General features: G+C 44.6%; 1 protein-coding gene across 3 annotated transcripts in view; it reads right to left on the bottom strand.

The window, feature by feature from the left end:
* Positions 1-18,582, bottom strand: part of ATP9A (ATPase phospholipid transporting 9A (putative)) — a 109,251-nt gene that overhangs the window by 17,444 nt on the left and 73,225 nt on the right. For all 3 annotated transcript variants that reach the window (XM_081196076.1, XM_081196074.1, XM_081196075.1), the window contains exons 16-23: positions 14,331-14,423; positions 13,611-13,694; positions 7,967-8,137; positions 5,306-5,404; positions 3,747-3,836; positions 3,495-3,639; positions 2,475-2,539; positions 672-827 (exon numbers count right to left, since the gene is read on the bottom strand). In XM_081196076.1, coding sequence (XP_081052202.1) covers positions 672-827; positions 2,475-2,539; positions 3,495-3,639; positions 3,747-3,836; positions 5,306-5,404; positions 7,967-8,137; positions 13,611-13,694; positions 14,331-14,423 — 903 coding nt within the window. The remainder of the gene's footprint in view (positions 1-671; positions 828-2,474; positions 2,540-3,494; positions 3,640-3,746; positions 3,837-5,305; positions 5,405-7,966; positions 8,138-13,610; positions 13,695-14,330; positions 14,424-18,582) is intronic.

Raw genomic sequence — 18,582 nt, 5'->3', positions numbered from 1 at the left:
CTCCCATCAGCCGGCTGGCCAGCATGGCCAACAGCCAGGAATGGTGGAAATTATAGTTCAACAACAACTGCAGGGTCCTATACAGTGGTACCCCGCAAGACGAACGCCTCGCGAGACGAAAAACTCGCAAAATGAAAGGTTTTTTCGTTTTCGAGTTGCCTCGCAAGACGAATTTCCCTATGGGCTTGCTTCGCAAAACGAAGCTTGCCCCGCAAGCTCCGGGGACAGCGGGTCTTCCCCGCTGTCCCCGGACCTCTTTTGAAGCAAGGGGCGGCGGGGAGAAGCGATCTTCTCCCCGCAGCCCCAGGTCCGGGGACAGCGGGAAGCGCTTCCCGCTGCCCCCAGACCTCTTTTGAAGCAAGGGGCTGCGGGGAGATCGCTTCTCCCCGCCGCCCCTTGCTTCAAAAGAGGTCCGGGGACAGTGGGAAGCGCAGCGCTTCTTATTTATTAACTAATGGAGATTTTAATCGTGTTACCAACTGGAAAGCTTAAACCTTGCAGCTCCGATAAAAATAAGACACATTTTCAGTTTTAACAGAAGCAAGACGCTACACTGAATCGACTTCGTGACGTATTAGAGCAATGTAAAAATACAGTTCTTAACTTTTGGACATCAGTCGCCATTTCTTAAACAGGGAGAAGAAAAGTGAAGATGCTGTGGCGTTACTTGCCTGCATTGTACTGATACACAAGCTTCTGTGGATCACAAACTGGCTGAGGGCTGCAGATCTTTTGTAGCTGTTCCGTCCATGCACCATCAGTAGCCGGCCCAGATGCTTAAACTGAGTGATGGAGAAGTCTGCTGCAAGGGAAGCTTGCTTTCCTTCCTAGGTACACCAAGAAATAATTAAGAAAAGCAGAAACCTATCAGACCACAAGATAGCAGCAAAACATATCCTGCCATAGGGAAACAGATACAATCCGAATTCTGTGGCACCCTTACTCAGCTGGAGTACCAGCTGTGGTCAGGTGCTCAAGCCCTGCTTCATATGCCCTCATTAGGAGAGGTTAGAGTTATAGAAGCAAGATTCAGAACCTTTATCACAATGGCCCCAAGGCTCTGCTACAGCATCCTTTGAGAAACAAAGTGGTCATCTCTGGAACTTTTACAAAAGGGCAATAAGGCTTTAAAAACCAATAAATTGCAATATAAAAAAATTCCTTCCAGTAGCACCTTAAAGACCAACTAAGTTAGTTCTTGGTATGAGCTTTCGTGCACACTTCTTCAGATACACTGAAACAGAAGTTGCCAGATCCTTCTATATAGTGAGAAGGTGGGGAGGGGTATTACTCAGAAGGGTGGTGGGAATGGGAGATTGGCAGATAGCTGAGATGAGCCTGTTGACGACTCTTAACGACTGTAATAGGTCTTACAGGAAAAGGCAAGGGGTGAGAAGGTGAGAAATGGCTTAGTCATGTATAATGAGATAAGAATCCAATGTCTCTGTTCAGACCAGGTCTCTCCATGGTTTTAAGTTTGGTAATGAGTTGCAATTCAGCAGCTTCTCTTTCCAGTCTATTTCTGGAATTCCTTTGTAGTAAAACAGCTACTTTGAGATCTTGTATAGAATGTCCTGGGAGATTGAAGTGTTCTCCTACTGGTTTCTCTGTTTTGTGATTCTTGATGTCAGATTTATGTCCGTTTATTCTTTGGCGTAAGGTTTGGCCTGTTTGTCCAATATAGAGAGCTGAAGGACAATAAATTGCAGATATGTCTAATGTGCTGTGTGAGCCTATGTCTGTTTTCTTAGAAGTAAGTCAAAGTGTGTTCAGTGGGGCTTATGTGCAGGTAAGCATGCACATAATTAGTCCACCCTGCTTCCAAAGAGATTAAGTCGATACACATCATTTTACCCTTTCATCCTCACAACCACCCAGAAAAGTAGGTTAGACCTGCACAACTTGTGATCTACCAAGCTGAACTCTACCAAAATTGCCACCAAGCCAGCAATCAAGCACAGCAGCTCCCCAGAGCAGAACAGACCTCTTGCTTTCGCTCCTTGTTTGCATTCACAAACTCTTGGCAGGTCATAAAATGTTCTAGGGTTGCACATTTACCAAGTGGTATCTTAATGTGGGAAACATACATCACCACGGGCAGAATGGACTTTGTCTGGAGGATAATTTTACGGTTCCAAACCATGGCTTGTTTGGAAGCCGTTAACCAGAGTTTCCTGGTTTGCACATAACAAGAAACTATGGTTAACTGTGGCTTCCTGGCCTGTGTCTCCACAGGTACGCAAGCAGGGAGTGAAGGAGCTGTGCTGGGTGCATGGAGCTTATGCATACACCAACTTATTCAAGTAAGGATTTCATTGCGTAAACTAGGTCAGACACTCATTTCATCCCTTTTAGCAAAACAGGTTCCTTGTGTGTCCATTAGCTATTGATATAATTGTTGGCTTAAAACTAAAATGGTGCCAGAGAGAGAGAGAGAGAGAGAGAGAGAGAGAGAGAGAGAGAGAGAGACTCACCTTTCCTTCAACCCCAACACCACAATCTGCCTCTTGAATCATACTGACATCGTTCCCACCATCTCCTGCAAGAGGCAACAGAGAAAAAGACCATAGAGAATCTTGATGGAACACCAATCTTTACTTGCAGCTTATATTAGACTAAAGGGCTGTTCAGCTTGATCACAAAAGAGCCTCCACTCCTATATTAATGTGCTAAAGGTGCCTTGCAGCATTTTTGTATAGCAGGAGAGTGCATGCACTGGTGCTACAGATGGATTCCTTGTTTTGGTGCATGATCAATGAGTTTATCTCATATTGTCTGGCTTATAAAGCAAAGGCAAGTGACCCAGGGTAATGATTTCTGTGCTTCCAGTTGACAAGTGATAGAGAAACTTGCATATATCGCTTTGCAGCACGATACGCAAGTTTGAAATGCCCATGGCAGCAGGGGGGAGATGCACAAATTTGTATATTATCAGGGACCTGTGGTAAACCTCCTTGCCCTTTTAAATGGGCACTGAGAATCAAGCCCGTTCTTGCCAAACATTCTTGGTCATGCAAGAATATGGTGAAATATTGGGGGGGGGGGACACAGAACTGAAGCCTCAAAGGGAGGCAGAGACAATGACTTCCTTTGAAGTTATAGCATCTTCTGCTTTCAAGCGGTAGAGGGAGCCAAACCTCCTTGGAGACATTCAGCACCCAAGGGAGAATGGCTTTTATTTATGTAGTCTATGCTGGGAGGTGCCTGTGTGTGTGCAGAGAGCTAGGTAGGCCTGAGTGGATGTGCATGGCTGATGGGGACCTCTGGCAGTATCTCTCACACCTCATGGGGTGCTGTTCCAGAAGGTATCTGACCATTGTAGGGGATTTCAAGGGGAGCCAGGTGGGTGCAACCAGAAGGTGTAAACTGAGAGCCCCCAGAAACATGGTATTTAGATCACAGCCACTCTGTCTCTTAATCTCTCCAATGAAGACAGGTAAAAATAAAACCACCCAAAGATGCCCAGCTGGAAAACGAAGCTGGAAGTGACCTACCCACAGCACAGGTCAGCTTCCCAGTTCTCTCCTGGAGCAAGCGTACAATCTGAGCCTTCTGTGTTGGGGCACATCTGCAACAGACCACAGCTGGGCACTGGCAAGCCAATTCCATAAACTCATACTCGTAGTATTTCAAGCACACCTGTTCCACAAAACAGATAAAATAGTTACATGGATATAAACATTTCCCCACCACCACCAACAGCAGCTCACCTGCTGCAATGGCTACCACAATAACCACATTCTCACCTCCAAGGAATCGCCAGAAATCACTAGGGCACAGTCATGCTTGCGGCGAAAGGCATTGAGTTCCAAGTGAGCTTCTCCACGGTTGGTGACCTGGGAAGGAGCAAACAGATAACCACAGGCACTCAGAATCATTCCAAGCAGATTTCTAAAATTAACTTGGAAATCAGATTTATTTATTTTTTTAAAGATCCTATGCAAAATTGCATGGCCAGGAAGTCATTTGGATCACAACCTCTGCATCACCCTTCCCTAAACATTCATAGGCTCTACTTCAATGAACACTTACTCCTAAGTACGTTCCACTGAAATTAGCAGGACTTTATTTGGAGCATGGATACTTTTAGTATTCTGTATGTTTTTCTTGGTTTTTTTATTTTTGTATTCTAACTTTCTGTAAGTTGCTTCGGGACTCCCCCCCAAAAAAGAAAGAAATTCACATAATTATTATTAATAAATAATAATAATAATAATAATAATAATAATAATAATAATACATGCACAGGATCAGGTCATTGAAATGGATTAGTCAGACTATTCTATATGTCAATATTGCATTGAACAACTTCAGGACTCGAGCTACTGAGGATAAATTCTTCTAAGGTAATAGCCACACTACAAACCAATAACACTTTCAACAGGCATTGAATTTCTCACCCTGGGCCAGCAGGGGGATACTGTAGATAGTTATGCAAATAAGAGATCAAAAGTGATGTTCAGTGATTGGACAGTTTTAGAAAATTGTTACAGTTACGTTGTACTGGAGCTCTATATAAGCAGGCTGACTGAACCCTTCAGTTCAGTTCTGTTCTGGCCTCTGAATAAACAAGAGCTGTTTGAAGAATCGCTGTGTCATCTGATATGTTCACCCACAACTTAACAATAAACATGTCAGGATGAATGCTCATTGTTGTGTAACACTCCAACCCCAAAGCAAATCAGAACAAATGCTCAATAATGACCAGATATAATCTACCCTTTGTGTACACTTTGTGGAAGCAAATCAAATAAATTGGAGGAGCCCTAAAATATCAGAACACAGGACCAGTATTGGCTTCTCCTTTTGAATCTCATAACCTGTCATTTTTCTGAGCGTCCTCAGAAAAGTATGTTCACAGAGCATTTCCTCAGAGAGCTGGAGCTGAGTAAGATTAATGAAGACAGGAATTCTCAACCATATTTACATTGGTCACTAATTAGCAAACCTATTGCTCTGTATTTTGCCTCTTAAGTTGTTACAGAAGGGATCCAAATTCACTATGTCAACCGTGCCTGCAGGAAAGAAATCATTTTATCCCAAGAGGGATAAACAAAGGAGGAAACGAGGGAGACTTTTTTCGGAACGTTCTTTTTCCACTATTAATGTCCAACTTCGATGTATTCATCAGATGGGCCTAGGTGTTGTGTAAATGCAACGATAGTCAGAGGAAGATTAGGTCTGCATAATATACTCATATTTTATCCTAACTGCACATTGGGGCTGGTGTAAATTATTCCCCTTGATTCATAATGTAGCTCCATGGACAAGTGCTAAGTAAGCTAGTTTTATTCATATTACTCACCAGTCTAAATATATGAATGTCCTGGGTCCTGGTTACCAGATGTGCATTCTTAGCTGTACACGTGGCTGTTTCTAGTTTGTCCCCTGTGAGCATCCATACCTACAATAAAAAAGCACCATTTAATATCCTGGAATCAACAATGATACAAAAAGGCATTCGACAAAATGCTTAGTTTGTAGGAGGTTTATCAGATACCCTATTTTTATATTTGTACTGGAATCCAAGAAAATTGGTGTGTGTGTGTGTGTGTGTGTGTTTGAGCTACTTTGTTTTTACATTAAATGAATCAGTTTGAGCAACAGTCTCGTTTAAAAATGGATTTTTATTTTAATTGGATACAATAGCTGAGCTACACATTACACAGTGTGAGGCTGCAGAACTTGGGAGCTGTACCACTTCACAATGTGGAGCTGAGGGTGTGTGTACACATTTTTCAATGCATTTGCATGTGAAAAAGCTCCATCAATGTAGTTAGCAAGCTTCTTTAAGGGAGAGGGATTTCTATATCATACTGGGATCTGCGCAATTTTAGAAACAAATAAATCAGGAGTCAACCCAATGACGTTTTTAGAAATGTAAAAGGTGTTGGCACCTGTGATCCAGGCATTCTACAAAGGCCATTTTAAATTGTTCCCTGTGGCTACTGACTTCATACAGCAGCCTCCTTGTGTATAGGAGACACAGCAAGGAAAGTTTGTGGTGGCAGGGTGAAAAATGGCCCCATCTGCGTAGTGAGTCGCTTGTAGTCCTTGAGGAGACAGCCATCATGCGGAGAAGTTTAAAGTAACTTAATGGAATAGAATACACGCATAGGCCTTTAGTTAAAATACGTATAATTCCTACTAAAATGAAAGAGACTGTATTCATCACCCACACTATACATTGAAAACACGTGGCTCCCCCTCCAAAGAATCCCAGGAACTATAGTTTGTTGAGGCTACTGAGAATTATAGCTCTGTGAGGGGTAAACAACAGATGGGGATTCAATTTGATAACAGATGTCTAGCCTACATTGGGCAGACAGAGATAGCATTTTAGTCAGTGTTACAGGCTCTGTGTGGGCAGAACAACAGGCATTCCAGATACAGATATGGTAAGATGGCAGCCCTGGGCACAGCTCAGAACTGAGACTGAACATTTTTAGCCTATCCTTTTCTCCCCAAATCTCAAAGGTAACTATCAAAAAGTTAATTTACTGTTTGTAGGCACAGCGTACACAATCCATCTCCAGTTAAAAACAGGCTAAAAACTATGGCAGATAATGCTTTATTAACCCCTTCACTTCCCATCCAGTCATGCTCATCAAAACCTAGTGGTAAATGGTAAAGTAAGTACAGTATAACTTATCAGCTCATGATTTGTTTTTTTCCAATTCTGCTCCCTCTGGTGGCCATTTCAATACAATTCACTGTTTCAGACTTTTAAAAATATATATATTTCATACACCACCGGGAGCCTCAAGAGAAGAATTGTGCTAGGTAAGGATTCAGTGTTGCCCAGATTTCATAAGTGCACCAAAAGCAGGGCAAAGTAGTCAAGTTTGCTTTGATCACTAAAGCAAACTTGATCACACAATCTTTGCCTTGCTTTCCTGTGTGCAACAAAACAGCCCCCAAACCACATGGGTCTCCACGATCATAGGTTGTGGCCCTTCTCTGGGTTCTCCACCATTGACAGGTGGGTTCCATGAAAGGGCCTTTTCATTGGTGGCACCCTAGCTTTGGATCACCCTCTCTAGGGAGGTTTACCAATCACCTACTTTGAAGTCTTTCTGCTGCCAGACCTTTATTATTTCTTCTGTTTTATCCAACCTTGGAACTTTTAATTCCGCTTTTACAGATGTGCTGCTTCAGCTAATTTTTATGTAAAGGCGCCTTCCGTTTTGTGTGAATTCAAAAAAATGCTCTACCGTGCATGTGCGGGCTGTTTTTGGACCCAGAAGAGGGCATGACGGGGTCAGGACAAGGGCATAACAGGGTGTAACAGGGTTTTGTGCATTCTGCCAACATGTACGGTGACCAGAATGCAATCCCTGCATAAATCCCTGCCTGTACTTAAATTTTGTTGTAAGCCACTCAGATAATTTAACTGAAGAGCAGGCATCTTAAAACCAACCAACCAAGGCACACTCTTCCTACTTCTTTTTTACTTCTGAACTCACATACTTGGAAAATTTCCAAACTTAAGAACCAAACACTCTCCTGTGTATCAAAGTGAGAGGCTGACAATGACAACTCTTCAAGCATTTACAGGAAGCTATTTTTGTATGTGTCTGATAAAAACAGTTGTTATTTGATCCAAACATTTGGTTGTCAGGATGCCTCATTTTTCACAGCTCCCAAAGTTGTGTGTGTGCGTGTGTGCATGTGTGTAATTAAATTTTCTGTTTTACAATTTACAATACTCATTTTTTTACACCCTTAAGATATCAAGGACTTCCCATGGTTCATTTTACATATCATAAATCCCTGGATATCATAAAATGCTGCCAGCGTTTTCAGCCACAAAGTTCAGTGTTCCGATTGCTGGGGAAATGCCCCCTTTCCCCCACAAAATGATGCGACAGTATCTCTCACTTTCTCTTGCCACTGCACTGTCAGATTGGGGGCGGGGGGACGGGAACCAACGATGCTACACTTTCCATTTGCGGTTTAGCCATACCTTCATGCCAGCATTTCTCAGTGTTTCCAGAGTAGGCCTGACATCCGCCTGCAGCTGATCCTCCACTCCCGTCAGACAGAGAAGCTCCATCTCCATCTCCAGGCTCTCGATCACAGTTGCTACCTTCAGGGAACGGTCATGGACGCTGAGCTTTGCTTGGACATAGCGTGCCTGGCAAGGACCCGAGAGAGACATAGCCAGTCGGTACGAGACCAATCACTTTGCACTTACATTTATTATTTTAAAATGTATTTTGCCTCCTGGTGTCTAGGTCTGGGTGATAAACTGATCTACGTTTAGATGGAGATATATCACGAGGTTGAAAACCAGATACCACTCAGCCCTCGATGTAGCTCAAAACTTCCCAGAAGACCCGAGGCCATTCATTTGATTCAGGCAGGGAACTTATTTCAGTCCAAGGCAGGGCTGGCCCACTCATGAGGCAAGCTGAGGAGACTGCCTCGGGCAGCAGGATCCGCAGGGGCGGCAGATCCCGATGTAGATCTTTATTGCCCCCTTGTTCCTGACGTAGATCTTCACTCACCCCTTATTCCCTGGTGGGGAGGGAGGGGTGCCATTCTGCGGTTCGCCTCAGGTGCAAAAATGTCTTAGGCTGCCCTGGTCCAAGGGCCACATTCCATTCTGGGGAACCTTTCAGGGGCCACATAGGGGGCAGAGGCAAAAGTGGGCAGAGCAACAAATGAAAATGATACTTTTGTACAGTAAGCTCGTTTCTATATACAGTGGTACCTCGCGTTACAAACACCTCGGGTTACAAACACTTCAGGTTGCAGACTCCGCTAACCGGGAAGTAGTACCTCGGGTTAAGAACTTTACTTCAGGATGAGAACAGAAATTGGGCGGTGGCAGGCAGCAGCGGGAGACCCCATTAGCTAAAGTGGTACCTCAGATTAAGAATGGTTTCAGGTTAAGAATGGACCTCCGGAATGAATAAAGTTCGTAACCAGAGGTACCACTGTATACTCATATGCTCCTTAAAGGTAAAGGGACCCCTGACCCTTAGGTCCAGTCGTGACCGACTCTGGGGTTGCAGCGCTCATCTCGCTTTATTGGCCGAGGGAGCCGGCGTACAGCTTCCGGGTCATGTGGCCAGCATGACTAAGCCGCTTCTGGCAAACCAGAGCAGCGCACGGAAACGCCGTTTACCTTCCCACCGGAGCGGTACCTATTTATCTACTTGCACTTTGATGTGCTTTCGAACTGCTAGGTTGGCAGGAGCAGGGACTGAGCAACAGGAGCTCACCCCATGGCAGGGATTCGAACCGCTGACCTTCTGATCTGCAAGTCCTAGGCTCTGTGGTTTAACCCACGGTGCCACCCATTAAGACAAAGAAGGTGTATTATCAGAGCTCAAGGATACATTCCAGTCAAGCAAAAAGCACTTAAAGTGCAAGATAGGGCCACTGAGGGTGGTGGCCTGGGAAGAGTCTCAAGAGCCAAACAGAGAGGCCCTGAGGGCCACATTCAGCTCCCAGGCCTGAGGGTTCCTGACCCCTGCATTGGACAGACTGGAGAACCCCTGAAAGAACAGGGTGGGAAATTGTTTCCCTCCATCCCGTTACTCACTTGGCCTATGTCAACATGCAGGAGGAACACTGCAGGAAATACACTGGGTGGGGTAGCCGATGTGCTTTTAGCAATTTCCCCTCCCTCCCAAAGCCAGATGCGTAGAGACTGGCTAGGCCCGTGTCGTGAGATTCTTTATCTACTCAAAGAAGATGGGTGAGTGGTGAGCCAACTGGCTGCCATCCACGAGTTGATGTGGCCCCCAGGCTGCCAGATGGCTGCTTTTGCTACAGACTAAGAGCACTGCCAGACCAGCACCTCTTGGTCATATTTCATTTTTACTTCATCTTTGTCCTCCAGTGCCCTGGAATAAATTGTATAATACCATCAGTGATGGGAGCATGGAAGGCAATGCAGGAAGACAGAGACATCAAGGGGGGGGGGAGGGAGAGCCAAGAGAAAGAAGAGAGGGCACCTTCTATGCCAACTTCTAAATGCCTGATGAAAACTTTTCTTTTCTGCCAGGCTGATGCAGGCAATTAAGGGCACATCCTTGCACAACAGTTAATTGATGTCTGCTTCTAACTCTTTTATGGCTTTTAATTGCATGGTTTTACGTTTTTATTGCTGTAAACCGTGTTGATGCATTTCTTATGACATAGCAGTATTCCAGTCCCCCTTCTCAGCCTCCCTGATGTGGTCCTAAGGAAAGCAGAGGAATATGTTTGGCATTGGTTCATTGGTTTGGCTGCAGGAGTTGCTGGAAAGAGACGTACAAGATGCCATCCACCTGCCTTAGGGGCTTGACTCCAGATTTGTGTAAGACCTACTCCTTGACCTAGGGACGCAGGTGGCGCTGTGGTCTAAACCACAGAGCCTAGGACTTGCCGATCAGAAGGTCGGTGGTTCGAATCCCCGCGACAGGGTGAGCTCCCGTTGCTCGGTCCCTGCTCCTGCCAACCTAGCAGTTCGAAAGTCAAAATGCAAGTAGATAAATAGGTACCGCTCTGGCGGGAAGGTAAACAGCGTTTCCGTGCGCTGCTCTGGTTCGTCAGAAGCGGCTTAGTCATGCTGGCCACATGACCCGGAAGCTGTACACTGGCTCCCTTGGCCAATAAAGCGAGATGAGCACCGCAACCCCAGAGTCGGTCACGACTGGACCTAATGGTCAGGGGTCCCTTTACCTTTACTTTACTCCTTGACCATTTCTTCTCCCAAAGATATCCCGCAAGGCAGCGGAGGTTTAGGATCAGAGCTTTCCTCCTCTAGATGGGCTACCTTCCCAGACTGATGAGTCTCATCTGCCTCTCACTTCCTGCCACAGCACGTGATGAAACTGCTTTCTTGACCATTGCACCCACTATTGGTCTCGTCCGCTCAATCCACCAGAGCCTGTCTTTGCATGCAGAGTAAGTCTCTAACTCACCAAGGGTTAAGACCCATCGGCTATCCTCAACTGGTTTAGCGGGCCAGTCAAAGATGTTCCCAGGGTGCTGCCACTACTATCGCATGCTGACAGCTTCCAGGAGCCACAGGTGAGAGTTAAATGCAAGGCGGGGTCCAAGGAGGGGCAAACTATGCCAGAAGGAGCAAGACATGTCCCCCACCAGAGGGCCTACCCCTTCCCCAACACCCCATACACCCCTGGACTACCCTGGTAATAAAGGAATGGGGCAGCTAAAAACTTCTCTGCAAACAAGAACTTGCACCTCTTTCACCAAGTACTACTAAAATTGTACCGAGAATAATAATAATAATAATGAGAAAGTGGGATGAAAAAAGTGAAAGATCACAGGATGTGGTGTGGGCTGCTGCATCCCTTTCTCATGTGAACACTGGCAGCCGAATTTGCAAAACGCTGCTGGCCTTGTACACACCCTTGTTGTCGGAGGAGTGCCTTCAAGGATATTTATAGCTAAACAAGCCATTGTTTGGAGGGGCTAGAAATTTGCCTCTCCAAGTTAGGCTTGCTGCTTGCCTGAAACCCTGCATTCCCAACCACATAAAAGGTAAAGGTAAAGGGACCCCTGACCATTAGGTCCAGTTGTGACCGACTCTGGGGTTGTGGCGCTCATCTCGCTTTATTGGCCGAGGGAGCCGGCGTACAGCTTCCGGGTCATGTGGCCATCATGACTAAGCCGCTTCTGACAAACCAGAGCAGCGCACGGAAACGCCGTTTACCTTTCAACCGCAGCGGTACCTATTTATCTACTTGCACTTTGATGTGCTTTTGAACTGCTAGGTGGGCAGGAGCAGGGCCCGAGCAACAGGAGCTCACCCCGTCACGGGGATTCGAACCACCGACCTTCTGATTGGCAAGTCCTAGGCTCTGTGGTTTAACCCACAGTGCCACCCGAGTCCCTTCCCAACCGCATGCCTATTGTCAAAAGTAGAGCTCAATGCTGAGCTTGATGTATCAATAGTCTGACTCGGTATAAGGCAGCTTTGTATGTCTGTATGTTGAAGGTAGATCTCACTCTTTCTCTCTCTCGCTCCCTTTTCTCATCCTTCCTTCCAGCTTCTGCATCAGGGATGAGGAACCTGTGGCCCTCCAGTTGCTGTTGCAACTTCTTGTGTCAATCAAGGAACTCTGGCTTAAATGTCCATGAAGAAAACAAGCTAATAAGTCAAGATAGTAAGGAGAAGGAGAACAGCCAGCCGCATTCACAGCTTCACACATCATGCTTGACAAAGCTGCAGCTCAGTCATTCCCAAGGTGGATGGTACCATCCCCTGGAAGGTGGTGGGATTACCTGGGGGGGGCAGCAGAAGGGGAGGTGTAAATGACTATCAGACATTAAAAAGCTGGTATGGCTGGGTAAATTTCATCAATATTTGTTGCATTAAACTAGACTGTTTTCACTGGATTTTGAATGAATGTGCAACTGATCATTACAGTTTTCTACTGTTGTCCTGTATTATCTTCCATAGTGGGGAATGCAAATGGTTATTTTATAAGAACAATGCTTTTTGTAAGGTAGGGGGCTCTGGGGTTGAGTTTATGGTACCAAGGGGGAAGCAGCCCCAAAAAGTTTGGGAACACCCACTGCTGTAGATGAACATCCAAAGACTGCCAGACTAGCTTCATTGAGATGGATCAAGCATGAAAACACACGGGGGGGGGGGGGCGGGGGCGGGGGGGGGAGAAAGTCTTTTGAAAACTGCTGTGCAAGTGACAATGTTCCTCTCTTAAAAGGCCAATGATTATAGCTGACATAATGTAAAAAAAGCTCACGGCAAATTATCAAGTTGCGGGTGTGAAGCTAGCTTCACAACTGATAAGAAAGGAAGGCACAGAAGCAGAGAAAACTTGAAGTAGGCAGCCTGCATATGATTTTTTAAATGTGCCATGTGGATGAAATCTTCATGTGGTCACCAGCTCATTCACTGCAGAATTTTGCAGGAGTTTCTTTATTATATTGCAGTGGGTGGGTAGGGGGAATTCATCAGAGCTGCCTACTGCTGGCTCCTGGTTCAAACTAGCAGATCTGTTTGTCCCTTCGGAGCCTGGCTCCTGCAGAGAAACAATTATGTTTGGGGGAAATAAAGCGAGTGAGGATACTTCTGGGGCAGTTCTTAAAACGCAGCATGTGTATTTGCCCCTATGTTACGCCGTCATTTTTTCCTGCAGGTTATTATTTATTCATTCAATTATTGTTGTGAAATTTTTGAGCCCCCCTTTCTTTTCCCATAAAACGCAAGGTGGAAAACAGTCTGGACATTAAAAATAACAACCCTGGAATACCAAATAAAGGATTTAAAATACTATCCAACAGAAATGGCAAATAATCAAAACATAATCATCAGATACCCACAACCAACTGGAAAGGCTTCATTTCTGAACAGCAAAATCTTAACAGCGATGGTTTTGCCAGCAGGGCCTGCCTGAGCTTTTCCACAACAAGGGTGCCACAACCAGGAAGGTATTGTCTCTCATGGCCATCCAACAAGTTTGGGAGTAAACAGGGGGGAATATGAAGGATAAGATGGTCCGTAAGTCAACAGGATTCCAGAACATCCATAATTTTAAAAGTAAGAACTGGCACCTTGAATTGGGACCTAAAACCAATAGGCAAGCAAGATGACACGATACCAGAGGTAAACAAAACTGGCTTACCTCAAAGTCTTGATATTGTTCCTCAGTCAGGGATTTCTTTGCTACCACAAGGACCCTCAGCCCTTCCCTCGCCATATTTCCACACTGCGGAGGAGAAATTTCAAACTTGGTCAGGTCACATCTGAAGCTAGGGATTGCAAATCAGAGATCCTTATTTAGTTAAAATGTTTGTGGGACAGATCCACTTTGTGGGTCTGTGGGTCACTTCCACCTGTCCATTACTTTGACACGAGGTCATTCATCTTCCAAGGAAGAATTGGGAATGCCCTCCAAGGCTCTTGGCTGCTCCTTCGCAGTCACAGTTTTACCTACTCCCCTCTTGGCTTGAGATGTGGGCCAGGTGGGCATGGCTGGGTGGGGGAGTAAAATTAGGGCCCTTAGTGAGGGTTCCCCATGCCCAAGATAGGAGGAGATGGCAGTTTGGAATTCATAATTCTGTTCTTTCACTGAACTGTGTCATGTTTTGCAGCCTTCCCCATGGGGTGTGTGGTCCAAAATGTCTGGAGGGCATTAAGTTCCAGAAGGCTGCAATATTGCTACTATAGCTTCTCATTGTTGCTGCTATCACTTCTCAACACAACTCATTGTTTTGAGAAGCAGCTATAATAGCTAAGCCACAGTCTCAGTTATTACTCCCAAGGCAATGGTGCACCCTGTTTTCCCTGTACCACTTGACAGTCATTGCACCAAGTGTGGCTTCCCACTCATGCATTTCCATACCTCTTCCTCTAGCCAGTCATTGTACTGAACAATTCCTGCCATCACCACATCAGCCCCTTTCATGTAGAAGGTTATTTCCCCTGTAGATTCATCCTGGAAGAGAGAGAGAGAAAGAGAGAGAAATGGTTCATAGATTATCTGTTCCAGTGCTACTGCTAATCCATGGTTGTCTGAACCTGGGATTGTGGTGGTTTAGCTCTCCACACCAACCACAAGCTATAAGCAAGGTTTGTCCTATGATTTGCAGGTCATAGGGTTTTGGGGGGAGAGGTAAACCATGGACCTAAGTTCAGATGACATGTAAGTCAAACCATGGCTTGCAACAGCGCAGCATCAGAACAACTGAAGAGGAGCAAAGCAAATACAATCTCTTCTCCCAGAGCCCATACATTTGCGCTAAGGCATGGTTTGGCTTAGGATGGCATGCAGCCCAGTCCACCCACAGTTTCTAGGGGTTAGTACTAACAAGCATCATTAAATGGAATAGTTTTTTTTTCTGCTGTACCAATTGAGATTGCAGGAGGATGCTCAGATGACTCAGTGCTCCTCCATACAATACAATTAATCCCCTACCTATGCAAAACTAGCACATCAAAGGGAAGGCCTAGACTTCTCCCTGACATGCTATCTTTCTATGGATGAGGAATTTGTTTCGAATGAAAGAGAACTCACTGACGTGAGCCCACAACTCCCAGAAGCCCCAAGGGGTGCAATGAAGAAACAGGTTTAGCGACTCTGCTTGTGGGAACCAGGCCTTTGTTAGCAACAGGTGATATTGGCTTAAGTCCCAGGTTCACGTCAGATTCCCACCATCCTTCATGGGAAAGGTCACTCCTTTTCCCTCATTCCAATCATTCTCATGCTGAGCAGAAAAAAACATTACAACCAACTCATTTTTAGCTTAATACAGATTAACTACAACATTAATTTCCTTTTTATATGTTCACATTCAAAACTGGCAAATGTTAAACCACCAAATAAATGAGAAAGATGCACATCTGTTCTGATTAAATCTGAATGGACCTGAATCTTGGGGTGAAATAGTGCAAACTGGTGCCACCTTGTCTCATTCTTTGAAAGAGAAACCCCTTCCTCCCCCCACAATTTTCCCTCCCAGATGTGTGAAGAATCTTTCCCCATGCCCTCGTACTTTGGGGATGTAAAGAAAAAAGTCATAATTAATTTTGTTGGTTGATAGACTGTCATATGGAATAATACCGCACTCTCCACTTCATGTAAGGTTTTACTCACTTTAAAAAACCACCTCAACTCCAATAGATTCTGGAAATCCAATCTCACCCCACAAATCTGTATTCGCTGGATGTTAGAGCCAAAATATAAGGTTTCGGAACATTTTGAAAACTTCTGAGTTTCAAATTTGGACTGGGTCATGGTTAGTCAAATTTAACTGACTGGTCGGCAGCCACAGAAAAATGCTCACGAGTAAGCAACCCGTCTGCTTTCTCCTGTATAGATCTCCTGGCTAAGAGAAAGCCAGCCTGAGACCAAGAGTTGTAGCCAATGCGAATCCTACTAAGAGGTGACCCATTTAAATTAAGGAACCTTAAGTGAGTCATGCCCGTTAACTTTAGCGGGTCTACTCTTAGTAGGACTAGCACTGGCTACAGCCTTAAAGCTTCTGCTTAAAAACAAATTCTTAGGTAGTATATTCTTGCCAATCTGCTAGATGAGAACGTAGGTACGTATTGCAGTTTACAGCACAGCAACAGCTAGTTCATATCGGTAGCATGCCTGCCTCTACCCCAATTCATTCAAAAAGTCTAAGAAAGAGCAGCCAAAAGAGTTCATGAGCACAAATAAAGCCGGTAGCTCAACATCACTATCAAGAGTGGAGGCTGAGTTTGGAGCAAGGAACCAGATATGGTGAAAGACCCAACATGGAGTTAAGAATCATGGGCACTTGGGGAAGACTACAAAGTAGGCGAAATTTGTTAGGCCTCCCTTTTCAATCAATACTGATGGGTGGAACTCTCTATGCCCAATCCTTAACAGAGCCAAGGCAACTTCCTATCTTGCGCTGCATGGCAGAGATCAGTTTTGAACAACGATGTCTCTTTTAGCAGCTTGAAGTGTAGCTCTCTGGCCAAATCTTTTGTAATCTGAGCTCAGCCTGCAAGCTTCTTCAGGGCTACGATGTCCCATGGTTGCAACCCAAAACCAACATAAGCATGCTTAAGTTGCCCACTGAAGCCAATGGCCTTGCAGCTGCTCAAAACTGTGTTGGGATCATGGCCAAAGCTTTTGAAGAACTGCTGGATGCCATATTGTTGTTCAGCTGTGGCTTTCAACCTATTTCTGCAAAAGGGTCAACTGTCAATGTAAACACAGGACGATGTAAACTTCCAACTCTGAGAGAGGCCAGGAAAAAAAAACCCCACTCTAAAATAAAAAGAAGATCCCTGGCATTAGTTAAGATAGATGTTTGCGTATAAAATGATTTAAACTGTTAAGAAGCGTTTTAACAACTTTTCGGTAGGAAACTGAGCAAAGACTCCACTTCCTGTGGTGTAGAACTAGCTTTAAGATAGTTTAGATCTTTTGTCCAATATAAATACTGTATCAACTATCTCCTTGCATTAGTCATTTCCTCTCACCAAGTTCAGTAGGAGGTGAGCACGTTCCCATGTTATGGCACGATTACAAGTATAAATCTGCAGAAAGATTTGCCAGTTGTATTGTTCCTCTACCACATCTTTTTCCACCATGGTCTGATTTTGGCTAAGGTTCAAAGGCCTTCTCTCCCCGCACCACCTTCCCCCAAACTCCCATTTGACATATGACAATAGCGCTCTCTGAGCTGCTAAGAAAACATGCTCCATTCCAGTTGTTCAGAGAGAGAGAGAGAGAGAAGCAGAGAGAGAGAGAGAGGAAACTTTTGTGGTCGGATAAACAACTGCTTCTGTCACCAACGAGAGATGGCAGCCACGAGAGATGGCTGAGTGGTTTGCTTTAAGGGGGCCTTTTGGAACAGACATCTTTAGAGCAGTGAATGCTCTTGCCACCGTATTTTAAGCAACAGACACTAAAAAACCAAAGAGAGTGAACAGGGTTTGATTCAGACTTGTTCCACAGTGAACGGAGAGGCTCCTTCCATTTATGCATGGAACCCAGACCTGACTGAAGCTTGTTGCTGAAGGAAAGGGCCGAGAAACTGATTTTGGGGCCAATTCCTCATTACTTCTACAGCCCCCAACACCACTTTTCAGTCTGTCCTGGAGGCTCTTCTAACCCTGAGGGGGGCGGCTCAGCGGGAAATCGACAGAAGCAACTTCCTGTCCTCTTCCACCAACACGAGCAAAACTCCGCAGAGTGCTAGGGCTCCTCCAAACGTTCTTTCCATTGCACATTCACAATTATTTATGTTCATGGTGCTATTGGGGCAGTCACTGGCAATTCCAATACTGTTTGTGTCTGCAAAAGTTCTGGGGCGTTCACTCTGCTTCCTTTTCAATCAGAATGTATCCCATAACTTTCTGCTGCGGTCCCTCCACTTTTTGTATTTTTTTTAATAAGATATTTATTACAAGTTCTAAACAAAAAATCACCAAACATATAAAATACCATCACCAAGAAATAACAAACAAAAGAAAACAGAAGTAAACAAAGAGATAAACATAGAATCAAAAAGATACAACAAAAACAACTATCCGTAAATCATATTTTCATAACTTTTGGACTTCCTCACATCTCCCTTTCCTGCGTTCTCCATAATAATGTTATAAGCAGCAATTTGTTACCTTGTTTCAATTCTTATTTTGTAATTCTCAAATATTATGCCTCAAACTTTGAATATTTTTATCAAATACTTAACTGCTTGGTTTAAACATAATATCACTTCAAATTTCATCTTTTTCTTAAACATCACTTATTCTCATTTGTCCTTCAACTAAATTGCTGATGCCATGTTATTTTCTATCGAGCATTTTCTTAACATTCATACAGCTTATAGCGTTTTTGTAAGTAATCTTTAAACTTTTTCCAGTCCTCTTCCACTATCTCTTCTCCCAGGTCTCGAATTCTGCCAGTCATTTCAGCCAACTCCATATAGTCTATCAGTTGCGTCTGCCATTCTTCCAGCGCGGGCAAATCTTGGGTCTTCCAATGTTTTGCAATGAGTATTCTTGCTGCTGTTGTTGCATACATAAAAAAGGTTCGATCCTTCTTTAACACCTTCTGGCCAATGATGCCTAAAAGGAAGGCCTCTGGTTTCTTAGGGAAGGTATATTTAAAT

This window comes from Podarcis bocagei, assembly GCF_964188305.1.
Source record: "Podarcis bocagei genome assembly, chromosome: 5".
Classification (NCBI taxonomy): Eukaryota; Metazoa; Chordata; class Lepidosauria; order Squamata; family Lacertidae; genus Podarcis; species Podarcis bocagei.
Note: the sequence above shows the minus strand (reverse complement) of the source record. Positions and strands in the feature narration are given on the sequence as shown.